Raw genomic sequence first — 22430 nt, forward strand, 5'->3', positions numbered from 1 at the left:
TCCGTTCACCTACTCTGCGTCTCATAAAGACACAGCGGTTGGAACCAAAAATCTCAGTTGGACTCATCAGACCAAAGGACAGATTTCCACCGGTCTAATGTCAATTCCTCGTGTTTCTTGGCCCAAGCAAGTCTCTACTTCTTATTGGTGTCCTTTAGTGGTATCTTTGCAGCAATTCGACCATGAAGGCCTGATTCACGCAGTCTCCTCTGAACAGTTGATGTTGAGAAGTGTCTGTTACTTGAACTCTGTGAAGCATTTATTTGGGCAGCAATTTCTGAGGCTGGTAACTCTAATGAACTTATCCTCTGCAGCAGAGGTAACTCTGGGTCTTCCTTTCCTGTGGCGGTCCTCATGAGAGGCAGTTTCGTCATAGCGCTTGATGGTTTTTGTGACCGCACTTGAAGAAACTTTCAAAGTTCTTGAAATGTTCCGAATGGAATGACCTTCATGTCTTACGAGAATGATGAACGGTCGTTTCTCTTTCCTTATTTGAGCTGTTGTTGCCATAATATGGACATGGTATTTTACCAAATAGTGCTATCTTCTGTATACCACCCCTACCTTGTCACAACGGCTTAATGGCTCAAACGCATTAAGAAGGAAAGAAATTCCACAAATTAACTTTTAACAAGGTACACCTGTTAATTGAAATGCATTCTAGGCGACTTCCTCATGAAGCTGGTTGAGTGAATGCCAAGAGTGTGCAATGCTGTCAAGGCAAAGGGTGGCTGCTTTGAAAAATCTAAAATATATTTTGATTTGTTTTTTGATGAGTACATATGTGTTAATTCATAGTTTTTATGTCTTCACTATTATTCTACAATGTGGAACATATTTAAAATATAAATCATTGAATGAGTAGGTGTGTCTAAACCTTTGACTTGTACTGTATCTGTGACCAACAGATGTGTATCTGTATTCCAATCATGTGAAATTCATAGATTAGGGCCTATTTCAAATCCTGTTAGGTCTAGAGGAACTAGATAAGCAATCACATTATTATGGTTTGTGTTGGCACCCAAGTGGTTGACTGGCTCTGGAAGTAGTAGTAACTCACCCAGGTTTCTCTCGGTGTTATTCAGTCAACATTTTACAGAGTCATTTTAAATAGTATCTACTGATAATTCTATCTAGATCGAAGGTGTTAAACAAATCGGGGGTGGCAGGCAACTCAATAAAACGTAAAATGACTAAAACCAAATTGAAACTGTAGAAATGATACTGAACCTACATTCATACAGTTTCTTGACTGTGTCCAGCTGGCTAATAATCACTGAAATGAAAGCTAGACAGTCAGAGCACTGAAAATACCCCCCCCAAAATTGCACATTTTGACAACAAGGAAATCTAACAATTTTTCAGTGCCCCTGGGGCAAAAAGAGTTTGATCTAAATTAAGTGTGTTTTGTTTTTCTGTGTCTATTTTTTTGTTGCAGGCTTTGGGTCTACTGGCGGTTTTGGATCGAATCAGTAAGTATCACTCATCTTTGTGTGCGTGTGGATGGGTGTTTGGTGTCTGTTCACATTTGTTGTGTTCATGAGTGTCTTTGCTTGAGTGTATACATTTGTATGTTGAGTGTTTGAACCCTCCCTATACGCACTCGCTTGTGTCTTTGGCAGTAGCGTGTGAAGGAAAAGTGTGACCACAGCCCACTTATAAGAATCTGATGGGCAGCACGAATTCATAACAAGATGCCCTAATATATCATCCCTCCTTCCCCCCTTTGTCTTTCCTGTACCTTATTCAACCCTCACCATTCTCATCTCTAACACCACTGATCTCCTCACCCTCGAGGCCTCACCCCAGACACTCGCCTACTCGAGCCGCTTCCCCCTCTTTGCTCTCCTTTTCCCCCTACCTCTTCCCTTTCTCCCTCCTTTCTTTATCTCCTGTCTCATCCCTCCTTTATCTCTGCCCTCTCTCCCATCCTGTCTCCTCCCTCCCTCCCTCTCTCTCTCCCATCCTGCCTCCTCCCTCCCTCTCTCTCCCATCCTGCCTCCTCCCTCCCTCCCGCTCTCTCTCTCCCTCCCCCTCTCTCTCCCTTCCTGCTTCTCACTCTCTCTCCCTTCCTCCCTCTTCCCCTCTTGCCTCCTCCCTCTTCCCCTCCTGCCTCCTCCCTCTTCCCCTCCTGCCTCCTCCCTCCCTCTTTCTCTTTCCCCTCCTGCTTCCTCCCTCTCCTTTTGTCTCTGCCCTCCTTTTCCTCCTCCCACTCTCTCATGCCTCCTCTCATTGTGCTGCTGTGTCACATGGCCCTTGTGTATCCCCCAGGGTGCATTGCAGTGGAATGCGATCTGAAGTGCTCAGGAGAGTGTGGCAACACGGCCCCGCTCAGTCATTCACACGCTGTTAGATAAGCTCCTCTGTCTCCCTCTGTTCCGCTTCACCCTCTCCCTCCTCTTCTCTCTGTTCTTGTCTTCTATTGCTTGCTTTCTCTTCCTCGTCCCTCCTTTAACACCCCCATTTCTGACCTTGCTCCCCCCCTCATCCCCCCCTTCTTCCTTCTCACTCGCTCCTCTCTTCTTCCTCATCCCCTCATCGTACCCATTTTATAATTGTTGATGGGAGCAAAATGCTGCCAAATGCTCTCAGGTGGGTCCTCTGTGTATGTTTTAGTTTCATTTGATGAAACTAGAATGTATATGCTTAAAGGAAACATGGTTTATATTAATACTCTGACACAAGCAAGCATTGCGTTTTTTTTTTTAAAAATAAGTCTTGATGTCATTCTGAATACATTTTCATGAGGCAGTGTTTTCATGTAGACAGAATTTACAGTACATAACGGCAGCTATATGTAGTTCTTAAGTCAAATTAATTTAATTCCCCCCTCTGTCCCATAGAAACTGACGCCACTCTTCATGTAGCTGCATCCTAGTATGACTCTAACCACCTGGACATATCTCAAGTTCCTCTCATCACTCTTCCTCCTTCTATTCCCATTCCTACTTCTCTCCACTTCCCTCAGTTCTCCCCCTCGCCCACCTATCTCAACCCTCTCTCTCCTTCTCTGTTCCACCCATCCATTTACGCCTTCATCTTCCCTTTTTAGTGTGCTATGTTTTGATATGTATCGTGTGCCCTCCAGGACTCCCTCCTCATATATGTTGTATGTCCCTGTGTATACAGTACGTACATCCCTCACAGTACTGTCAGACAGCAGTAGTATTCCTCATAATCATCAGTCAGGGCAAGGCAGGGCCTAGGGGGAAAAGTCCAAACCATCACATAATAAGGTAGCTAACTTTCCAAGCAGAATTTAGTTTTTTTTGTTTTGTTTCTGTGTTCATTGTTTTTTTTTTTCTTCAGATCATCTTCTCAAACGTTTGGAGCCGGTCCGGGTTGGAGAAGCTAGTTTTTGTTGTCCCCCCCCCGCCCCCGGGCGAGTGCACCCCTGGTGTGTGTGACCAGCAACACTGCTCTCTGCAATCAAGCTCTTTGAGTAGACGACACCTAAAGGGAGAAGGGGGAGGAAGGGTGCGCAGGTTGGGGGTGGAAGGAAGGGGGGTTGAGGTGAGATAGTCCAAACTAGTTGTAAAGTATGTAGACTGATCTCATAGACCATCGTAATAGTCTTACGTCAAGTACATCAGTGGTGACTACCATGTGGAATGTGTATTTGGATGAGTGAATTTACATTTTGTGTGTGTTTTTCAAATCAGAACAGTTGGCTGTAACGCTATAATAGATTTGTTCATCCATATGAACTTTGTTTTCCTCTATAAAATAATTCTGCAGTTCATAATTGAGCCTCGTTCTCACATATTTTGAATCTGGGAAAGTTTTAAACTGTCAATTGAAGTTTTAAGATATCTTATATTCCAAGCTTTAGTAGTTCTGATAAGAATCAAGTTCTTAATGTTTCTCAAACATGTCTTGTCTCACTAAATGGAGTAGGAAATACCATCCTCCGCAACAATAATTCATAATTTACTGACTCCAGGCAAGACTTCGGCAGGTCTTTGATAGAAGTATCAACTCTTGATTGCGTACAATGAACTGCAAATATGAGAAAATATTTTGCTTTTTATAATGCCTACTGTACCCCCATTCCTATAAATATGTATATTTTATACATGGAAAATGGGAAATAAACTTGGCAATTCTCGAATCTGTATTTAATGTAGTCTCTTTTTTTGACAACTCACTGAAAATGAGCACTAATTGATTGCCTTTTGTTGTTTTAATGATGACAGCCTCTGGCTATTTTCCTATTGCCTTTGTGTCTGTTTTTTATTTTTTTTATTTAACTAGGCAAGTCAGTTAAGAACAAATTCTTATTTACAATGACGGCCTACCGCGGCCACATCCTCCCCTAACCCGAACGACACTGGGCCAATTGTGCCCCACCCTATGGGACTCCCGATCATGGCCTGTTGTGATACAGCCCGGAATCAATCCAGAGTCTGTAGTGATGCCTCTAGCACTGCGATGCAGTGCCTTAGACTGCTGCGCCACTCTGGAGTCTGTCTGTCTGCTTATTAAACAGAATATTTAATATATGATTAGCTTGCTGTTTAACAATTAGATGTCTTTGGACTAAATACTTTACTGTCTATTGTAAAATTTATTGCAAATTTGTGGCAGTATCATGTAAGTTGATGTATTTAATTGATGTAATTAATTCATCAACCTTGGATTAAGAGTATTTGAATCAGAGAAGAGCTGCTGAAGAGGGTTGTCTCTGGCATTAGCTGGTGAAAAATTAAGTAATTGAATGCAGCATAAGTAAGGTAAGGGAGCTCCAGGCAGGTGGATGTGGAGGAATTCACTGGCCCTTATTAAGTATTAGACATTTGGATGTAAGCCTAAGACATTGCAGGAATGAGTGTATAGTGAAAAGAGGGGTGCTAGTGTTTTGTAGTGGTATCTGGTCTTTGTGGCTGTCACCAGAATGCCATCCATGGTCACCGCAATTGAGAATGTCACCGTCGCTCTGTCCCCTTAACTCTGGCGGGCCTGGCAATGGGGGGAATGTTGCAAGCCGGGACACTCAAGTGATTGGGGAATGTTGCAGTCACAACATGTGACCTAGAGTCCTAGCTTCCCACTGTAACAGTTTAATTTATCCTCCCCTGTTTGCTAGGATATGATTGGTCACACACACTGTGTCCAGGGCAGATAATATTAGAGATGGATAACAGTCAGTGGTATCAGAGGTAGGCAAGACGAGAGGGAGGTAGTTACATTTGTATTGGACTTATGGATGTTTTCTACCGCTTATCTTTCATACTAATGTACAGTACCAGTCAAGTTTGGAGACACCTACTCATTCCAGTGTTTTGTTTTATTTTGACAATTTTCTACATTGTAGAATAATGGTGAAGACATCAAAACTATGAAATAACACATGGAAACATATATTAACCAAAAAAGTGTTAAACAAATCAAAATATATTTGAGATTCTTCAAAGTAGCCAGCATTTGCCTTGATGATAGCTTTGCACACTCTTGACATTCTCTCAACCAGCTTCATGAGGTAGTCACCTGGAATGCATTTCAATTAACAGGTGTGCCTTGTTAAGAGTTCATTTGTGGATTTTCTTTCCTTAGTGTGTTTGAGGCAGTCAGTTATGTTATGACAAGGTAGTATACAGAAGATGGTTATATTTGGTAAAAGACCAAGTCCATATTACGGCAAGAACAAATCAAAGAGAAGTGACAGTCCATCATTACTTTAAGACATGAAAGTCAGTCGAACATTTAAAGAACTTTGAAAGTTTGTTCAAGTGCATCCGCAAAAACCAACAAGCGCTATGATGAAACTGGCTCTCATGAAGCCCGCGACAGGAAAGGAAGACCCAGAGTTATCTCTGCTTCAGAGGATAGGTTCATTAGAGTTACCAGCCTCAGAAATTGCAGCCCAAATAAATGCTTCACAGAGTTCAAGTAACAGACACTTCTCAACATCAACTGTTCAGAGGAGACTGCGTGAATCAGGCCTTCATGATTGAATTTCTGCAAAGATGCCACTACTAAAGGACACCAATAAGAAGAAGACTTGCTCTGGCCAAGAAACACGAGGAATGGACATGAGACCGAGATTTTTGGTTCCAGCCGCCTGGTCTTTGTGAGACGCAGAGTAGGTGAACGGATGATCTCCGCATGTGTGGTTTCCACCGTGAAGCATGGAAGAGGAAGTGTGATGGTGTGGGGTTGCTTTGCTGGGGACACTGTCTGATTTATTTACAATTTAAAGTCACACTTAACCAGCATGGCTACCACAGCATTTCAACTGGACAATGACCCGACACACCTCCAGGCTGTGTAAGGGTTATTTGACCAAGAAAGAGAGTGATGGAGTGCTGCATCAGATGACCTGGCCTCCACAGTCACCCAACCTCAACCCAAGTGAGATGGTTTGGGATGAGTTGGACCACAAATTGAAGGAAAAGCAGCCAACAAGTGCTCAGCATATTTGGGATCTCCTTCAAAATTGTTGGAAAAGCATTCCAGGTGAAGCTGGTTCAGAGAATGCCATGAGTGTGCAAAACTGTCAAGGCAAAGGGTGGCTACTTTGAAGAATCTAAAATATATTTTGATTTGTTTACCACTTATTCTTACTACATGATTCCATATTTGTTTTGATATCTTCACTATTATTCTACAAATAGTAAAGATAAAGAAAAACTTTTGAATGAGTAGGTGTGTCTACACTTTTAACTGTATGTTTTGCTGTTATTACCCAAGGTGAGGTGTGTTTGTGTGGTGTGTGAAATGTCAGTCATAGGTATACGTATGTGGAATATCTGATCCGTTTCAATATCTCACTTGGCAATTTATTATACATTTTGCTATACGTGCTTCAGCACATTATCCACTCTCCTTCCCACAATTGACTTATTTGAACAGATCAAGAACAGTCTACGCTGATACGTACTCCGTGTCCTGTGGTGCTCAACAATGACAACTCCCAGAGTGCAGCACTGCCTTCTCTCTCGTCCTTTTCTCTCCCTCTGTCGTTGCTCTGACAGAGAGCGGGAGAGTATAGCAGTCATACAAGCACCCGTGGGGACAGCAGCTGTTTTTGAGGAATTCAGATAAAAACAACCACTCGGTCGGTTTCTCTCTCCCTCTTTTTACAGAGGGATGATTGGCATTGTTCACACTCTCGCTGCTTCATCGGTCCAGCCTTTTCTGCTCGCTGGCTTGTCTACAAGCCGGCAGAGTGTGGAATGCAATAAGCCTACCCAGTGTTGGATGCGGAGCTGATTTCTGGGGGGGTCAACCTATGTTGATGTACCCAGAGACCTACAGTTAAAGTCGTAAGCTTACATACACTTCGGTTGGAGTCATTAGAACTCATTTTTCAATCACTCCACAAATTTCTTGTTAACAAACTATAGTTTTGGCAAGTCGGTTAGGACATCTACATTGTGCATGACACAAGTAATTTTTCCAACAATTGTTTACAGACAGATTATTTCACTTTTAATTCCCTGTATCACAATTCCAGTGGGTCAGAAGTTTACATACACTAAGTTGACTGTGCTTTTAAACAGCTTGGAAAATTCCAGAAAATTATGTCATGGCTTTAGAAGCTTCTGATAGGCTAATTGACATCATTTGAGTCGATTGGAGGTGTACCTGTGGATGTATTTCAAGGCCTACCTTCAAACTCAGTGCCTCTTTGCTTGACATCATTTGAAAATCAAAAGAAATCAGCCAAAACCTCAGAAAAACAATTGTAGACTTCTTCAAGTCTGGTTCATCCTTGGGAGCAATTTCCAAACGCCTGAAGGTACCACGTTCATCTGTACAAACAATAGTACGCAAGTATAAACACCATGGGACCACGCAGCCGTCATTCCGCTCAGGAAGGAGATGTGTTCTGTCTCCTAGAGATGAACATACTTTGGTGTGAAAAGTGCAAATCAATCCCAGAACAACAGCAAAGGACCTTGTGAAGATGCTGGAGGAAACAAGTACAAAGTATCTATATCCACAGTAAAACGAGTCCTATATCGACCTAACCTGAAAGGCCGCTCAGCAAGGAAGAAGCCACTGCTCCAAAACCGCCATAAAAAGCCAGACTAGGGTTTGCAACTGCACGTGGGGACAAATATCATACATTTTGGAGAAATGTCCTCTGGTCTGATGAAACAAAAATAGAATAGAATAGATCGTTTGGAGCAAAAAGGGGAGGCTTGCAAGCCGAAGAACACCATCCCAACCGTGAAGTACGGGGTGGCAGCATCATGTTGTGGTGGGGATTTGCTGCAGGAGGGACTGGTGTACTTCACAAACTAGATGGCATCATGAGGAAGGAAAATTATGTAGATATATGGAAGCAACATCTCAAGACATCAGTCAGGAAGTTTAAGCTTGGTTGCAAATGGGTCTTCCAAGTGGACAGTGACCCCAAGCATACTTCCAAAGTTGTGGCAAAATGGCAACAAATGGCAACAAAGTCGAGGTATTGGAGTGGCCATCACAAAGCCCTGACCTCAATCCTATAGAAAATTTGTGGGCAGAACTGAAAAAGCATCTGCGAGCAAGGAGGCCTCCAAACCTGACTCAGTTACACTAGCTCTGTCAGAAGGAATGGGCCAAAATTCACCCAATTTGTGGAACGATACCTGAAATGTTTGACTCAAGTAAAACAATTTAAAGGCAATGCTACCAAATACTAATTGAGTGTATTTGAACTTCTGACCCATTGGGAATGTGATGAAAGAAATAAAGGCTGAAATAAAATCATTCTCTCCTCTTATTCTGACATTTCACATTCTTAAAATAAAGTGGCGATCCTAAAACATTAATTGTCAGGAATTGTAAATGTGAGGAATTGTGAAAAACTGAGTTTAAATGTATTTAGTTAAGGTGTATGTAAACTTCCGACTTCAACTGTATGTAGCTAGCTTTTAGAGGTATGGTACCTGTCCTGTTTTTTCATCAGATTTATGCCACTTTTATGTTATGGGAAAGTTATTGGCTTTAAATTGAAGGTTTGGTCGCCTGTTGTCACTGGCTAATAGAGCTTTCTTGCTTTTCAACTCGTTCATCCTAGGAGAATTGGATTTGATTGTCTTTGATTGCGGACCTGGCATCCTTTCACTCCCTCCTCTCTACATTTTCCTCCTCTGTCTCTGCTGCTAAAGCCACTTTCTACCACTCTAAATTCCAAGCATCTGCCTCTAACCCTAGGAAGCACTTTGCCACCTTCTCCTCCCTCCTGAATCCTCCTCCCCCTCCCCCCCTCCTCCCTCTCTGCAGATGACTTCGTCAACCATTTTGAAAAGAAGGTCGACGACATCCGATCCTCGTTTGCTAAGTCAAACGACATCGCTGGTTCTGCTCACACTGCCCTACCCTGTGCTCTGACCTCTTTCTCCCCTCTCTCCAGATGAAATCTCGCGTCTTGTGACGGCCGGCCGCCCAACAACCTGCCCGCTCGACCCTATCCCCTCCTCTCTTCTCCAGACCATTTCCGGAGACCTTCTCCCTTATCTCACCTCGCTCATCAACTTATCCCTGACCGCTGGCTATGTCCCTTCCGTCTTCAAGAGAGCGAGAGTTGCACCCCTTCTGAAAAAACCTACACTCGATCCCTCTGATGTCAACAACTACAGACCAGTATCCCTTCTTTCTTTTCTCTCCAAAACTCTTGAACGTGCCGTCCTTGGTCAGCTCTCCCGCTATCTCTCTCAGAATGACCTTCTTGATCCAAATCAGTCAGGTTTCAAGACTAGTTATTCAACTGAGACTGCTCTTCTCTGTATCACGGAGGCGCTCCGCACCGCTAAAGCTAACTCTCTCTCCTCTGCTCTCATCCTTCTAGACCTATCGGCTGCCTTCGATACTGTGAACCATCAGATCCTCCTCTCCACCCTCTCCGAGTTGGGCATCTCCGGCGCGGCCCACGCTTGGATTGTGTCCTACCTGACAGGTCGCTCCTACCAGGTGGCGTGGCGAGAATCTGTCTCCTCACCACGCGCTCTCACCACTGGTGTCCCCCAGGACTCTGTTCTAGGCCCTCTCCTATTCTCGCTATACACCAAGTCACTTGGCTCTGTCATAACCTCACATGGTCTCTCCTATCATTGCTATGCAGACGACACACAATTAATCTTCTCCTTTCCCCCTTCTGATGACCAGGTGGCGAATCGCATCTCTGCATGTCTGGCAGACATATCAGTGTGGATGACGGATCACCACCTCAAGCTGAACTTCGGCAAGACGGAGCTGCTCTTCCTCCCGGGAAGGACTGCCCGTTCCATGATCTCGCCATCACGGTTGACAACTCCATTGTGTCCTCCTCCCAGAGTGCTAAGAACCTTGGCGTGATCCTGGACAACACCCTGTCGTTCTCAACTAACATCAAGGCGGTGGCCCGTTCCTGTAGGTTCATGCTCTACAACATCCGCAGAGTACGACCCTGCCTCACACAGGAAGCGGCGCAGGTCCTAATCCAGGCACTTGTCATCTCCCGTCTGGATTACTGCAACTCGCTGTTGGCTGGGCTCCCTGCCTGTGCCATTAAACCCCTACAACTCATCCAGAACGCCGCAGCCCGTCTAGTGTTCAACCTTCCCAAGTTCTCTCACGTCACCCCGCTCCTCCGCTCTCTCCACTGGCTTCCAGTTGAAGCTCGCATCCGCTACAAGACCATGGTGCTTGCCTACGGAGCTGTGAGGGGAACGGCACCTCAGTACCTCCAGGCTCTGATCAGGCCCTACACCCAAATAAGGGCACTACGTTCATCCACCTCTGGCCTGCTCGCCTCCCTACCACTAAGGAAGTACAGTTCCCGCTCAGCCCAGTCAAAACTGTTCGCTGCTCTGGCTCCCCAATGGTGGAACAAACTCCCTCACGACGCCAGGACAGCGGAGTCAATCACCACCTTCCGGAGACACCTGAAACCCCACCTCTTTAAGGAATACCTAGGATAGGATAAAGTAATCCTTCTCACCCCCTCCCCCTTAAAATATTTAGATGCACTATTGTAAAGTGGCTGTTCCACTGGATGTCATAAGGTGAATGCACCAATTTGTAAGTCGCTCTGGATAAGAGCGTCTGCTAAATTACTTAAATGTAATGTAATGTAAATGTCTTCAAATCCCCAGTTAGCAACAGAGGCATGGGTGCCAGTGAGGGTAGCGTTTGATAACCTTGGTAAAAATATCCCTTTCTCCCCACCACACAGATTGGACAGGGAGAGAGGTAAACAGATGTTTTAAAGTCTGATTTGGAGAGTGTAGTCAGTAATCACTGTGGTCTAGCTTTGTGGCTGGCAGCTTATTGTATTATGTAATGGGACGCAAGCAAGCGAGAGCACACCGGAGACTCCAAATTCAAGATCAGTGAGAGGTTTGCAAATTCGCACATCAAACAGTGATTGCGTTCTTATTGCCTGAGATACAGTGGCATTAGAGGTGTAGTTAGATGTGTGTGTGTGTGTGTGCTCCATCTCCCAGCTGCCCAGTGCTATCCCAACAATACCATGTCATGCCAAGTGCATGTAGCCAATGTTCCCTTCACGTGGTCAGAGGTTTTGAAATACTGCTCGCTCTCTGTGTGTGTGTGTGATAGATAGATAGATAGATAGATAGATAGATAGATAGATAGATAGATAGATAGATAGATAGATAGATAGATAGATAGATAGATAGATAGATAGATAGATAGATAGATAGATAGATAGATAGATAGATAGATAGATAGATAGTTGACCCTACTCCCAGTCTGTATTGCCTTGTCTGATTGGACAGTAAGGGTGCAGGAATCAGTCTGTGTGCCCCTCTAGGGCTTTTACAGTAATTACATGCAGACATTTTGTATCTGATTGCCGTCTGTGTGAGGGCGCGCCAGTGAAATCAGCCATGCGACCCTGACTTTAACATCACATCAGCCAGCCAGTTATCTGATGGAGCCACAATATACTAACTGAGGAGAGAGGAAATAACCTTCCCTATCTTAGGCTGTGTGCTGTCAGTGTTTCTGTGTGGATGTATAGATTTACCTCAGACGAGATAAGAGTGCCGCAGGCAGACATCGTAAATGAAATGAATTACAATTAGTGTCCACGCTCATCACTGATACCGGGAGAAGGCCGCTATTGTTATTTAAGAGGCTCTCGGTCTTTGCGCTGTTAGCGGAGGCTAGGTATTCATGCCCGGAGTGGAAACACTCTTTACTGTAAAAACAACCTTCTCTCTCTTTATACTCCCGTCTGATAATATAGTCCTCAATGTGTAGGTTTATATATCCATGGGTTTAGACTGCTTGCTGTGAGTTCAGCTGCTGAATGCATCCCATGTGATAACAAAATATTAGCCTTAGCCCACTAGCCCCTTAGCCCACTAATATTAGCCTTAGCCCATTAGTCCCCCTCTTATTTCATCCAATTATTTAACTCATCCCTTGGTTGGTGTCACAGTTAATGGTGCCCCCCCACTTTCATTGTTTGGGTATTAGCTTATCAAGTAGGAAATGGTCTTTAAACACGAATAACCTAAAAAGAAGTTGTTTCTTTCAGATGATCCAGTGAGGTCCCCTAATCCAGGAGGAAACTAAATGGTGTGTTTTCAAGTTGAGAACAAACCTGCTACAGTAGTCGCTCTGGATAAGAGCGTCTGCTAAATGACTTAAATGTAAATGTAAATGTAATGGAGGCCTGTGCAGCCATGTCGTGTCTAACACTGATGTTTCTGTGCTTTTACAGACCAAGATGGCCTGGACTACAATAAAGAATCTACGCTGTTTTAATTTTGGAGGGAGGGAGATCTGTTATTTTGGCCCACAATATGTTTATTATGTAAGCTTGGTCTACAGTATCCATAAAAAAATTATATATATATATATATTATATATAATATTTTTCATCACAGGAAAAGAGCCTAATTAAACTCAAACTTGATGTTTGTGGCAGTCATGCTTTACTGTACCTTTACAATATTGTGAGGGATTATGCTGAAAAACACTAGCCTGACACCTCACACTAAATTTGTCCGCTGTTCTGTCGTTCACTACATACTTTAGTCTAAGACAGCCATCATTGAAGTTGTTTGTGGTGACGAGGCGTTGTACAAGAATTAATCAGCAATTGTACTGTCTCTAACCAATCAGAGTATGAAAGCCAATGACGAACTTTCAAACCACCGCTTTACTCACGTGTGTTCTGGCTCTGGCCCAACCCATAGGTTTCTGGACCAATCAGACTGCCCCAAATGTGTTCCTATTCGGTGAAGGAAGTACTCAGATGCAGACTCATTGCAGAGAAGAAACTAACGTCCGTGGGCATATGGTGTAGTGTTTGACCTGAACAAGGAGTGTGGGTAGCCAGACAAGAAATACACTGGACCCTTGCAGTTTTCAGAAACAGTAGCACATTATTGACCTTACCAGGACACCATAATAGGAGTTTATCCAAAAATAGCAGAGTTGTGATTAAATTCCCTTCACCATGAACAAATATTTACAGCCTGATTTTTAAATTAGCAACAACAAAATAATCCTGGTTTTGCTTTGTCATTATGGGGTATTGTGTGTAGGTAGATTGATGAGAAAAAAAGCTTTAAAAATAATCAATTTTAGAATAAGAATGTAACCTACCAAAATGTGGAACAAGTCTAGGGGTCTGAATACTTTCTGAAGACACAATATACATATTGATATCAAAATCAATAGTGGTGGTTGAGAAATTAGTCACGTAAAATTCCAGCGCAGTGAATATTTAATACTTCATGTCAAACCTTGCTTGTTGAAGATACAGTCACACCTCACGGTCTGAATTGTTGCATAAGAACCACAGCAATATGAATACATCTCATTTGAGTTTAATTCCTTCTCAAAGCTTCCCTTCCTGTTCCAGCAAATCTATAGCAGAATTATTAACTGTATCACTGTAGAGGCAGACCTTTAACTGCTTCTGGTGATCATTCATTCTTTACCATTAGAAAAATAGGGTCCAATTTATTCACAAGTCTTGCCTGTCGATCAGCTGCCTTGCTTTAGCATGGGAATAGTAGGGAACATGTTCGTGACCAGGCAACACGGTTGTTGTGGATGTTGTAAGGTGTTACACATGAAACGGGCATGTGGAATTTGAAGTGCACGCCGATTAGACCCACACTTGGAGTGCAGTAAAAATGTTTTGTAGGTGTGCACCGTATAATGGCCTGGAGAAATGTAATCTAGGTTCAATGTGCAGAACGTTTTGTTAATATGCTGGTACTATTGCAAGGCACATGCAACTGGATGCGAACGTGCACTCTACACAACTCATTCTGACCATGGAAAGTATATTGTTTCAATGGGGCACTCCTTGTTCTGTCACACACAGATGCCAGTCGGCAGTGGTGCCCCCCCCCCCACCATTCTTAATCCTGTCATTCTTTACCTCGGTCCCCATTGCGTGTAATCCCTGTTGGATGATAAACTGTGGGGGATTGGAAGATCTGGGTGAAATGAGAGGAAGCGGCCACATGTTTTATTAATGGCAGTGTGTGGGTGCAGGACTGACAGTGTCAGCTTAAAACTCTGACAGGAGAGGATCCCTTGCACAAGCCTATTTTCCTCAGTAATCTGTAAGGAAGCGTTGGTGAATTTGAAAGCAGTGTTGAAGCAACTGATCTCAGATGCAACCTCTCATAAATAAATTGCATTGGTTAAGTATATTATGCTTCAAAATTACTTTTACTGTGTTTGTATTGGTTGTAACAGTGAGTCTTGCAAATTATGCTGAGTGAATTGAATTCTGCATGGGCGTTGTGATTTATTTGACACACAGTATTGTAGTATCATTAGTCAAACTGGCCTTTCACCACATCTACTTTTTCTCTGTTACCCATGCCGTTTCCCCCAGCTGCACTCTGTCAACTCTAATCTGCCCACGAAGCATCGATCAATCTGTTACATAATGTAGACATGAAGGTCGCAGCCAGGTTTTCTACACAGATCTATCTTTTTCCAAGGAACTGTTTTTGCACCCATTACACAGCATGTCATTCATTTTAGCACCATTACAAAAAAGCTTAAATAATTCAAGTTGTTAACAGGTATAAAACACCTGATTCTCTCACTGGCAGGTGATTCTCTTAGACTGACCAGGTGAATCCAGTTGAAAGCTATGATCCCAGTGGTGGAAAAAGTAGCCAAGTGTAAAAGGAAAGATACTTTACATGTACATATTCTCATTCACGCCTTTAGATTGGTGTGTATTAGGTAGTTGTTGGGGGTTGTTATATTACTTGTTAGATATTACTGCATGGTTGGAACTAGAAGCACAAGCATTTCGCTACACTTGCATTAACATCTGCTAACCATGTGTATGTGACAAATACAATTTGATTTGACCATACAAACTGACTCAAGTGAAAGTCACCAAGTAAAATACTGCTTGAGTACGTGTCTAAATGTGTTTGGTTGTAAATATACTTAAGTATCAAAAGTAAATGTAATTGTTAAAATATACATAAGTATCAAAAGTAAAAGTATAAATCCTTTCAAATTCCTTATTATGGAACACTGGTGACTTGTATAATGTGCATACTGTTACATACAGTACTTACCTATTTCATATGTGTATATACTGTATTCTAGATAAGACCATCCTATTCAACTATTGCTGTACATTTACTATTCTATCCTTTTGTATTATTCATATATACTACATATTCTTTCCACATACTGTCCATAATGTCTATACATCCCATCACATACAGTGCCTTCGGAAATTATTCAGACCCCTTAACTTGTTATACATTTTGTTACATTTGCCTTATTCTAAAATGTTTTAAATTGTTTCTTTCCCCTCATCAATCTACACACAATAACCCATAATGACAAAGCAAAACGTGTTTTTTATTTTTTTTGCTCATTTATTAAAAATAATATCACATTAACATAAATATTCAGACCCTTTTACTCAGAACTTTGTTGAAGCACCTTTGGCAGCGATTACAGCGTCGAGTCTTCTTGGGTGAGACGCCACAAGCTTGGCACACCTGTATTTGGGGAGTTTCTCGCGTTCTTCTCTGCAGATCCACTCAAGCTCTGTCAGGTTTAATGGGGAGAATTGCTGCACAGCTATTTTCAGGACTCTCCAGAGATGTTCGATCGGGTTCACTCCTGCGTTGTCTTGGCTGTGTGCTCATAATCACTGTCTTATTGGAACGTTCACCTAGCTGTGCAGCGACTCTCCCCGTCCAACGGATCTGTAGCGTCATACCAAAGAAGACTCAAGGCTGTAATCGCTGCCATCTGTACTTCAACAAAGTACTGCGTAAAGGATCTAAATACTTATGTAAATGTGATATTTCCTTTATTTTTAATACATTTGCAAACATTTCTAAATCTGTTTTTGCTTTGTCATTATGGGGTATTGTGTGTAGATTGATGAGGGGGAAAAAACGATTTAATCCATTTTATAATAAGGCTGTAACGTAACAAAATGTGGGGGGAAATCAAGGGGTCTGAATACTTTCCGAATGCTCTGTATGTTGGTGTTTATTATTATTTTGGCAGTTACATGTTTTAAAATTCAATATTGGTCCACAAAATATCAAAAGGATGCAAAAGGAACCTATTTCGTGGAAGGACCCTCCAATTGAAAAACCACCCCCGGTTTAACTAGACACTAATGACTACATCAATTGATGTATACATACAATCAGGTCAATAATTATTGGTACCCTTGATAATGATAAGCAAAAAAAGACTGTTTAAAAATAAATAATACAAATACTGAGCTATATTGTATGCTAAAAATGTATACAATTTATATTATTTTATACTAACATAATTACTCAGATAAATATAATACAAAAATAAGATAGGGGTCAAAATGATTGGCACCCCTGTTTTCAATACTCTAACACCCTCCCCTTGTGAGGACAATGACACCGAGCCGTTTTCTAAAATGTTTTTTTGAGATTCGAGAACATGTTTGGATGGATAGACCGTTCCTCCATACATATCCTTCATCTGTTTGGACTGCCTTCTTCAATTCAAACCACAGTTTTACAATGGGGTTCAAGTCCGGAGACTGAGATGGCCTTTGCAAAATGTTGATTTTTGTGGTCGATAAACCATTTCTTTGTGGATTTTGATTAGTGCTTGGGGTTATTGTCATGCTGGAAGATCCAATTGTAGCCAAGTGTCATCCTCCACAGTGTGCTCCACAGTGAGTCCCTGAGCCATAGGAAAAGATCATGGATTTTCTCCTAGGTATTGGAAAGCTTATTCTAAACTCCAACCTCTTCCATGTATACTGGGATGATATGCTATTTTATCAATACAATTCAAAAGGACTGGAAGGTGTGCTTTTAGAATCTTTTTGACATAGGGCTGAAAATTAAACCAAAGATACCCGCAGAGTACACACAGTATTTCATTCTCAATGCTTTTTTTGAATGAGTATTTCTGTGCCACCGAATTCAATTTGTCTTTGTATGTACAGCACTTGAGAAACACTGGATCTGTGTACACCACTGTGAGACTTTGATTCTAGTTGCCAGTGTGTTATGTTACAAACCTGTGTTTTGTTTGTTTGTGTTTGTACTTCAGGGTGTATTTCTGTAGGTTAGCACTATGATTCTTAGACATACACTATGAGTTTGAACATGCATTCTATGTCCCTATGGGAATCTGCGCTGTATACACACACAATATATCTCTCTGTTGTCATTTCCCCTGTGTGTCTGTCTAGTTAGCCACATCTATTCCTTTCTGTCTGTCATGTGACGCGCATCCCCACTCCACTCCCAGTGGAATGGCCACAGCCAGTATCCGACATTTGATTGGTGCCTCCCAGAGCGGACCGTTCCATCCCAGCGCTCCTCTCTCTCTCCATGGGGGACACAGGGTGCACTTTTGATTGACACACGTATGAGTCCATGTTCCGTGCCACTAGTCATGCCCCACACCACGCTGGCAGCACTGTGACAGTTAGGCAGAGAGCCCAGTAGTGCAAGTGCAAGGGGAGAGGGACTTACAGACAATGCATAGGTGGGGAGATAGCAGCTATTTGTCTTGCTTAATGTCTGTCTACCTTTACTTCCACTTTATCGTGATAATTTAGCATTTTAGAGTCAATAGCGCCTCCAAATTGTCTACCCACTTGTTTATATACGTAGACATTCTTATTGTCTACTGGGGGGAACAAATGGTTGTACGATCAGAGCAGTGAATATTTTCATTCATACAGTAGGAGAAAGGAATGGCTATTCCCAAAAAGGGAGAGACCTGGAGTTGGGGGGAAAAAAGATCTGCGAGATGGAAAGAAGGGATGAAAAGGAAGAGAAAGAACAGGTTAGAGCGATGGAGTGACTGTCTCCCTTAAAGGTTGTTTACAGCTGGGCCAGTGGGGGAGTTGATATTCTGCTCACCGCAGCAGACGGTACAGCACACTCCACCCCTGCTTCAAAAGCACCAGCCAGTCAGTCGCATGGACTTGGCTTCAATCAAAGAAGATCCATCATTACTGTTTCAGTTATTTACTTTATCACCCAGAGAGGAAATGATTGAATCCACACAACCATGGGCTGTCAATCATTCACTACTAATGGCTAAAAGAAGGTAGTTGCTGAAGAGAGAAAGGAGCTGCCATTGGATGAAATGACTGATTATCCTGCCCTGATTGAATCCATTGAGGTTCACACACCATACTATATAGTACATGCCTTTATATCACTTGTGCTGTGTGGTTATATTAAAGCAGTGTAGAAATATGCACATGTCAATTAAACATGTATAACATAAGCTATTCTATACAAATGTAATTCATAATTCACGAACACACGACTTTAGCAAAACTATAGAGCCCCCAATCTTCAGAAGACATACTTTTGGAATGTCTGAAAACTAGCTGACGGTGTGGTGGCTGTGATTCTATTTGCCTGCCCTTTTCATACAGTTTGTCAAGATATCTCAGAGGAGCAGCCTTGGGATCCAATCTAAATGTCACCTCTCCCTCTAATACCATAAGCCCCAAGGCTGGTCTGCTTGATGTGATATTTCAATCAGTCTGGACTGCTGGTTGCTCCTTGATGGAGGCTTGGCAGACATACTCTCTAACACATGTGCACACACATGAGGAAGGTTCAGATCAATCAAGTAAGCTTTTCCATGTTGGTTGATGATCTCATTCTGGTCATTTTAACAGAGGCATTGGTCTTGAAGTCGAGTCACAAAATCATCACTATCAACCCAAGATGGGTGATGTCTTTTACGATTTCTCTCCCTCCAACTGACACATAGATGTGTGAAACGTAAAGATATTTCCTCTAGGCATAATAAGGATTCAAATGTATCCGGGACAACTCTAAAGACTACTCTATAGTGCCACAAATACACGTCTGTTTTATTCTTCTGGATGTAGCAGCAGTTCTTGTCCCTCCCACTTAAAGAAAGTGCTGTAGAGGTGGTGTAATGGAGGTTTCGGGTCATAGCACAGGCTTGTCGCTGTCATGGCTTTGGATGTTGATGATGATGTCAGAGGTTATCATCACCACTGTGTTCCCATCTCTGTGCTTACACATCTCTCTTCCCAGATTATACTGCTCTCTATCAATCTCTCTCTATATTTATCTTTGTATCTATCCCTCAGGTTTATCCTTGTCTCTCTGTCGCTTTCTCTCTCTCACTCTGTGTCTGTCTCTCTGTACAGTAGTGGTGTTTTTAAGAGGTATTTCACAGCCCATGCACATCAGTTCATTGATTTATTGCTCCCCTGTGGCAGAGGCACTCACCAGGCCCAATGCCCGAGCAGCATCATTAATAACCTGCCAATCCCCTCTTTCCCTTTTTCTCTCTCTCTCTCTTGCTCTCTCTCGCACTCTCTCCTTGACCATCTCTCCCTCGCTCATCCTCCCCTATTCTATCACTCTTTCCACCCCACCCGCCCCCCTCTTGTTTGTACAAGGCTTACATCATCAGAACTGAGGAGATCAAAATAAGTCATGTTCAGCAATGTGTGTCCTATGTACAGCAAGGTGTCCAACCCCTGGCCATAAGGGGCCCTGATGCATACAGGGTTCTTTCCCTTGACACTATAAGCAAATGAGTCATTGAGGTGTCTATACACCTGGGGGGTATGCGACGACACAAGCTAGATCTTCTCAGGTTTTCTAAAGATTCAGTTAGCTTCCCATTCCAGCTAAGGCTTCATCCCACAATGACAGTGGATATTGCTCTCCTCCTACAGCTAACTAACAGGCTTGCAACTGCATGTGCATGTCGCACGTGGCTATTCAAATGCCAAACTCTTCATTGAGACAATGCTAAAACATCAATCGATGGGCAATTCAGTGCCATGTTTTCATTTGTGCCGAAATCAAAATGAAAGACAAAAGATGTTGCAAATTCAGCGGGCTGTGGTGTGAAATAGGCTTTTAGAAGTGCCGTCTGTATTTGATTTCTTTGGTGTGTTTGGGTGTGGTTATCAATGCACAAGCACCTCTTTTCTACTCCTATCGATTAAAATAATTGTATTAAGTCATACAAAAGTTTTACTGTGCATGAAGTTTCAAATGCATTTGCCATTACTGAATGTGTAATGTAAAAGGTATTTTAACATTATATTTTAGCACACACATACATTTAATATTAAAATAGTTAATCAGTTGTCGTCCCCAAATGAGGTGGATGATGATGCAATCTTTGCGAGAGGGAGGCAATCTGATTTCATTGGTCCTCAACTCGGGGCTCAGACACTTCATCAGAATAAACGGAGTTAGTCCTGAGTTATCCAGCCCCGGAGCAGGTTAGATCTGAATCATTCGTTGCCATAGCAATTTATCTGGCTAAAAGGTGAGCCACTTACATTTACATTTAAGTCATTTAGCAGACGCTCTTATCCAGAGCGACTTACAAATTGCTGCATTCACCTTATGACATCCAGTGGAACAGTCACTTTACAATAGTGCATCTAAATCTTAAAGGGGGGGTGAGAGGGATTACTTATCCTATCCTAGGTATTCCTTAAAGAGGTGGGGTTTCAGGTGTCTCCGGAAGGTGGTGATTGACTCCGCTGTCCTGGCGTCGTGAGGGAGTTTGTTCCACCATTGGGGGGCCAGAGCAGAGAACAGTTTTGACTGGGCTGAGTGGGAGCTGTACTTCCTCAGTGGTAGGGAGGCGAGCAGGCCAGAGGTGGATGAACGCAGTGCCCTTGTTTGGGTGTAGGGCCTGATCAGAGCCTGGAGGTACTGAGGTGCCGTTCCCCTCACAGCTCCGTAGGCAAGCACCATGGTCTTGTAGCGGATGCGAGCTTCAACTGGAAGCCAGTGGAGAGAACGGAGGAGTGGGGTGACGTGAGAGAACTTGGGAAGGTTGAACACCAGACGGGCTGCGGCATTCTGGATGAGTTGAAGGGGTACTTTCGTGGTACTGGTTATTCCAAGTTGATCTCTGAGTTGACCAAAGTTACCTTACTAACTCCTCAAACTACATTCGTGGTGTTGGGCTCTGATTTTACTCTGAATCGGCAGTTTAGAGGAGGAGACATAAAAACAGCAGACACATGATATGTGGTCCTTGTATCCTTGCATAGACAACCCTGTCACGACTTCTCCTGAAGTCGTTGCCTCTCCTTGTTCGGGCGGTGCTCGGCGTTCGACGTCACCGGTCTTCTAGCCATCATTGATCCATTTTTCATTTTCCATTGGTTTTGTCTTGTCTTCCCACACACCTGTTTTCAATCCCATCATTACCTGTTGTGTATTTAACCCTGTTTCCGCTCATGCCTTTGTCAGAGATTGTTTATTGTCAGTGTTGTGTTGTTTGTTGTATAGGTGCGCCACGGGTCTTCGTACCCATATTTGTTATTGTTCTTTTCCTGTTTAGTGTTATGGAGCATGTTACTATGACATTATTAAAAGACTCCATTCTACACTCCGTTTGACTCTCCTTGACTCACATATGCCTGACACACCCACTTAGTCAGGGTGGCGCAACAGTAAATGCTTGCAACTGTGAAATGCTTAAGAATTTGTTCTTAAATGACTTGCCGAGTTAAATAAATTAAACATAATAATTCACGACTGTCTTTGTGTGTTTGGACCATGATAGTTTGTTGATGATGTGGAAACCCTCGGCCCACTCCACTACAGCCCCGTCGATGTTAATGGGGACCTGTTCGGCCCGCCTTTTCCTGTAGTTCACAATCAGCTCCTTCTGTCTTCTCTTGTCAGCGTGGCAGATATAATGTTGCCTTAGCACCTGGGGGGTGGCCCGTCAGGAAGTTCAGGATCCAGTTACAGAGGGAGGTGTTTAGTCCCAGGGTCCTTAGTTTAGTGATGAGCTTTGTGGGCACTATGGTGTTGAACACTGGACTGTTGTCAATTAACAGCATTCTCACATAGGTGTTCCTTTTGTCCAGGTGGGAAAGGAGTGCGATTGAGATTGCGTCATCTGTTGGGGCGGTATGCAAGTTGGAGTGGGTCTAGTGTTTCCGGGATGATGGTGTTGATGTGAGCGATGACCAGCCTTTC

General features: G+C 42.9%; 1 protein-coding gene across 1 annotated transcript in view; it reads left to right on the top strand.

The window, feature by feature from the left end:
* The window catches only part of LOC124006739 (nuclear pore complex protein Nup214-like), a 60153-nt gene extending 56036 nt beyond the window's left edge, over window positions 1-4117 (top strand). The window contains 2 exon segments of the mRNA XM_046316858.1: window positions 1439-1472; window positions 3310-4117. Coding sequence (XP_046172814.1) covers window positions 1439-1472; window positions 3310-3355 — 80 coding nt within the window. The 3' untranslated portion in view covers window positions 3356-4117.
* The last annotated feature ends 18313 nt before the right edge of the window (window positions 4118-22430 follow it).

Source organism: Oncorhynchus gorbuscha, linkage group LG20 (genome assembly GCF_021184085.1).
Source record: "Oncorhynchus gorbuscha isolate QuinsamMale2020 ecotype Even-year linkage group LG20, OgorEven_v1.0, whole genome shotgun sequence".
NCBI lineage: Eukaryota > Metazoa > Chordata > Actinopteri > Salmoniformes > Salmonidae > Oncorhynchus > Oncorhynchus gorbuscha.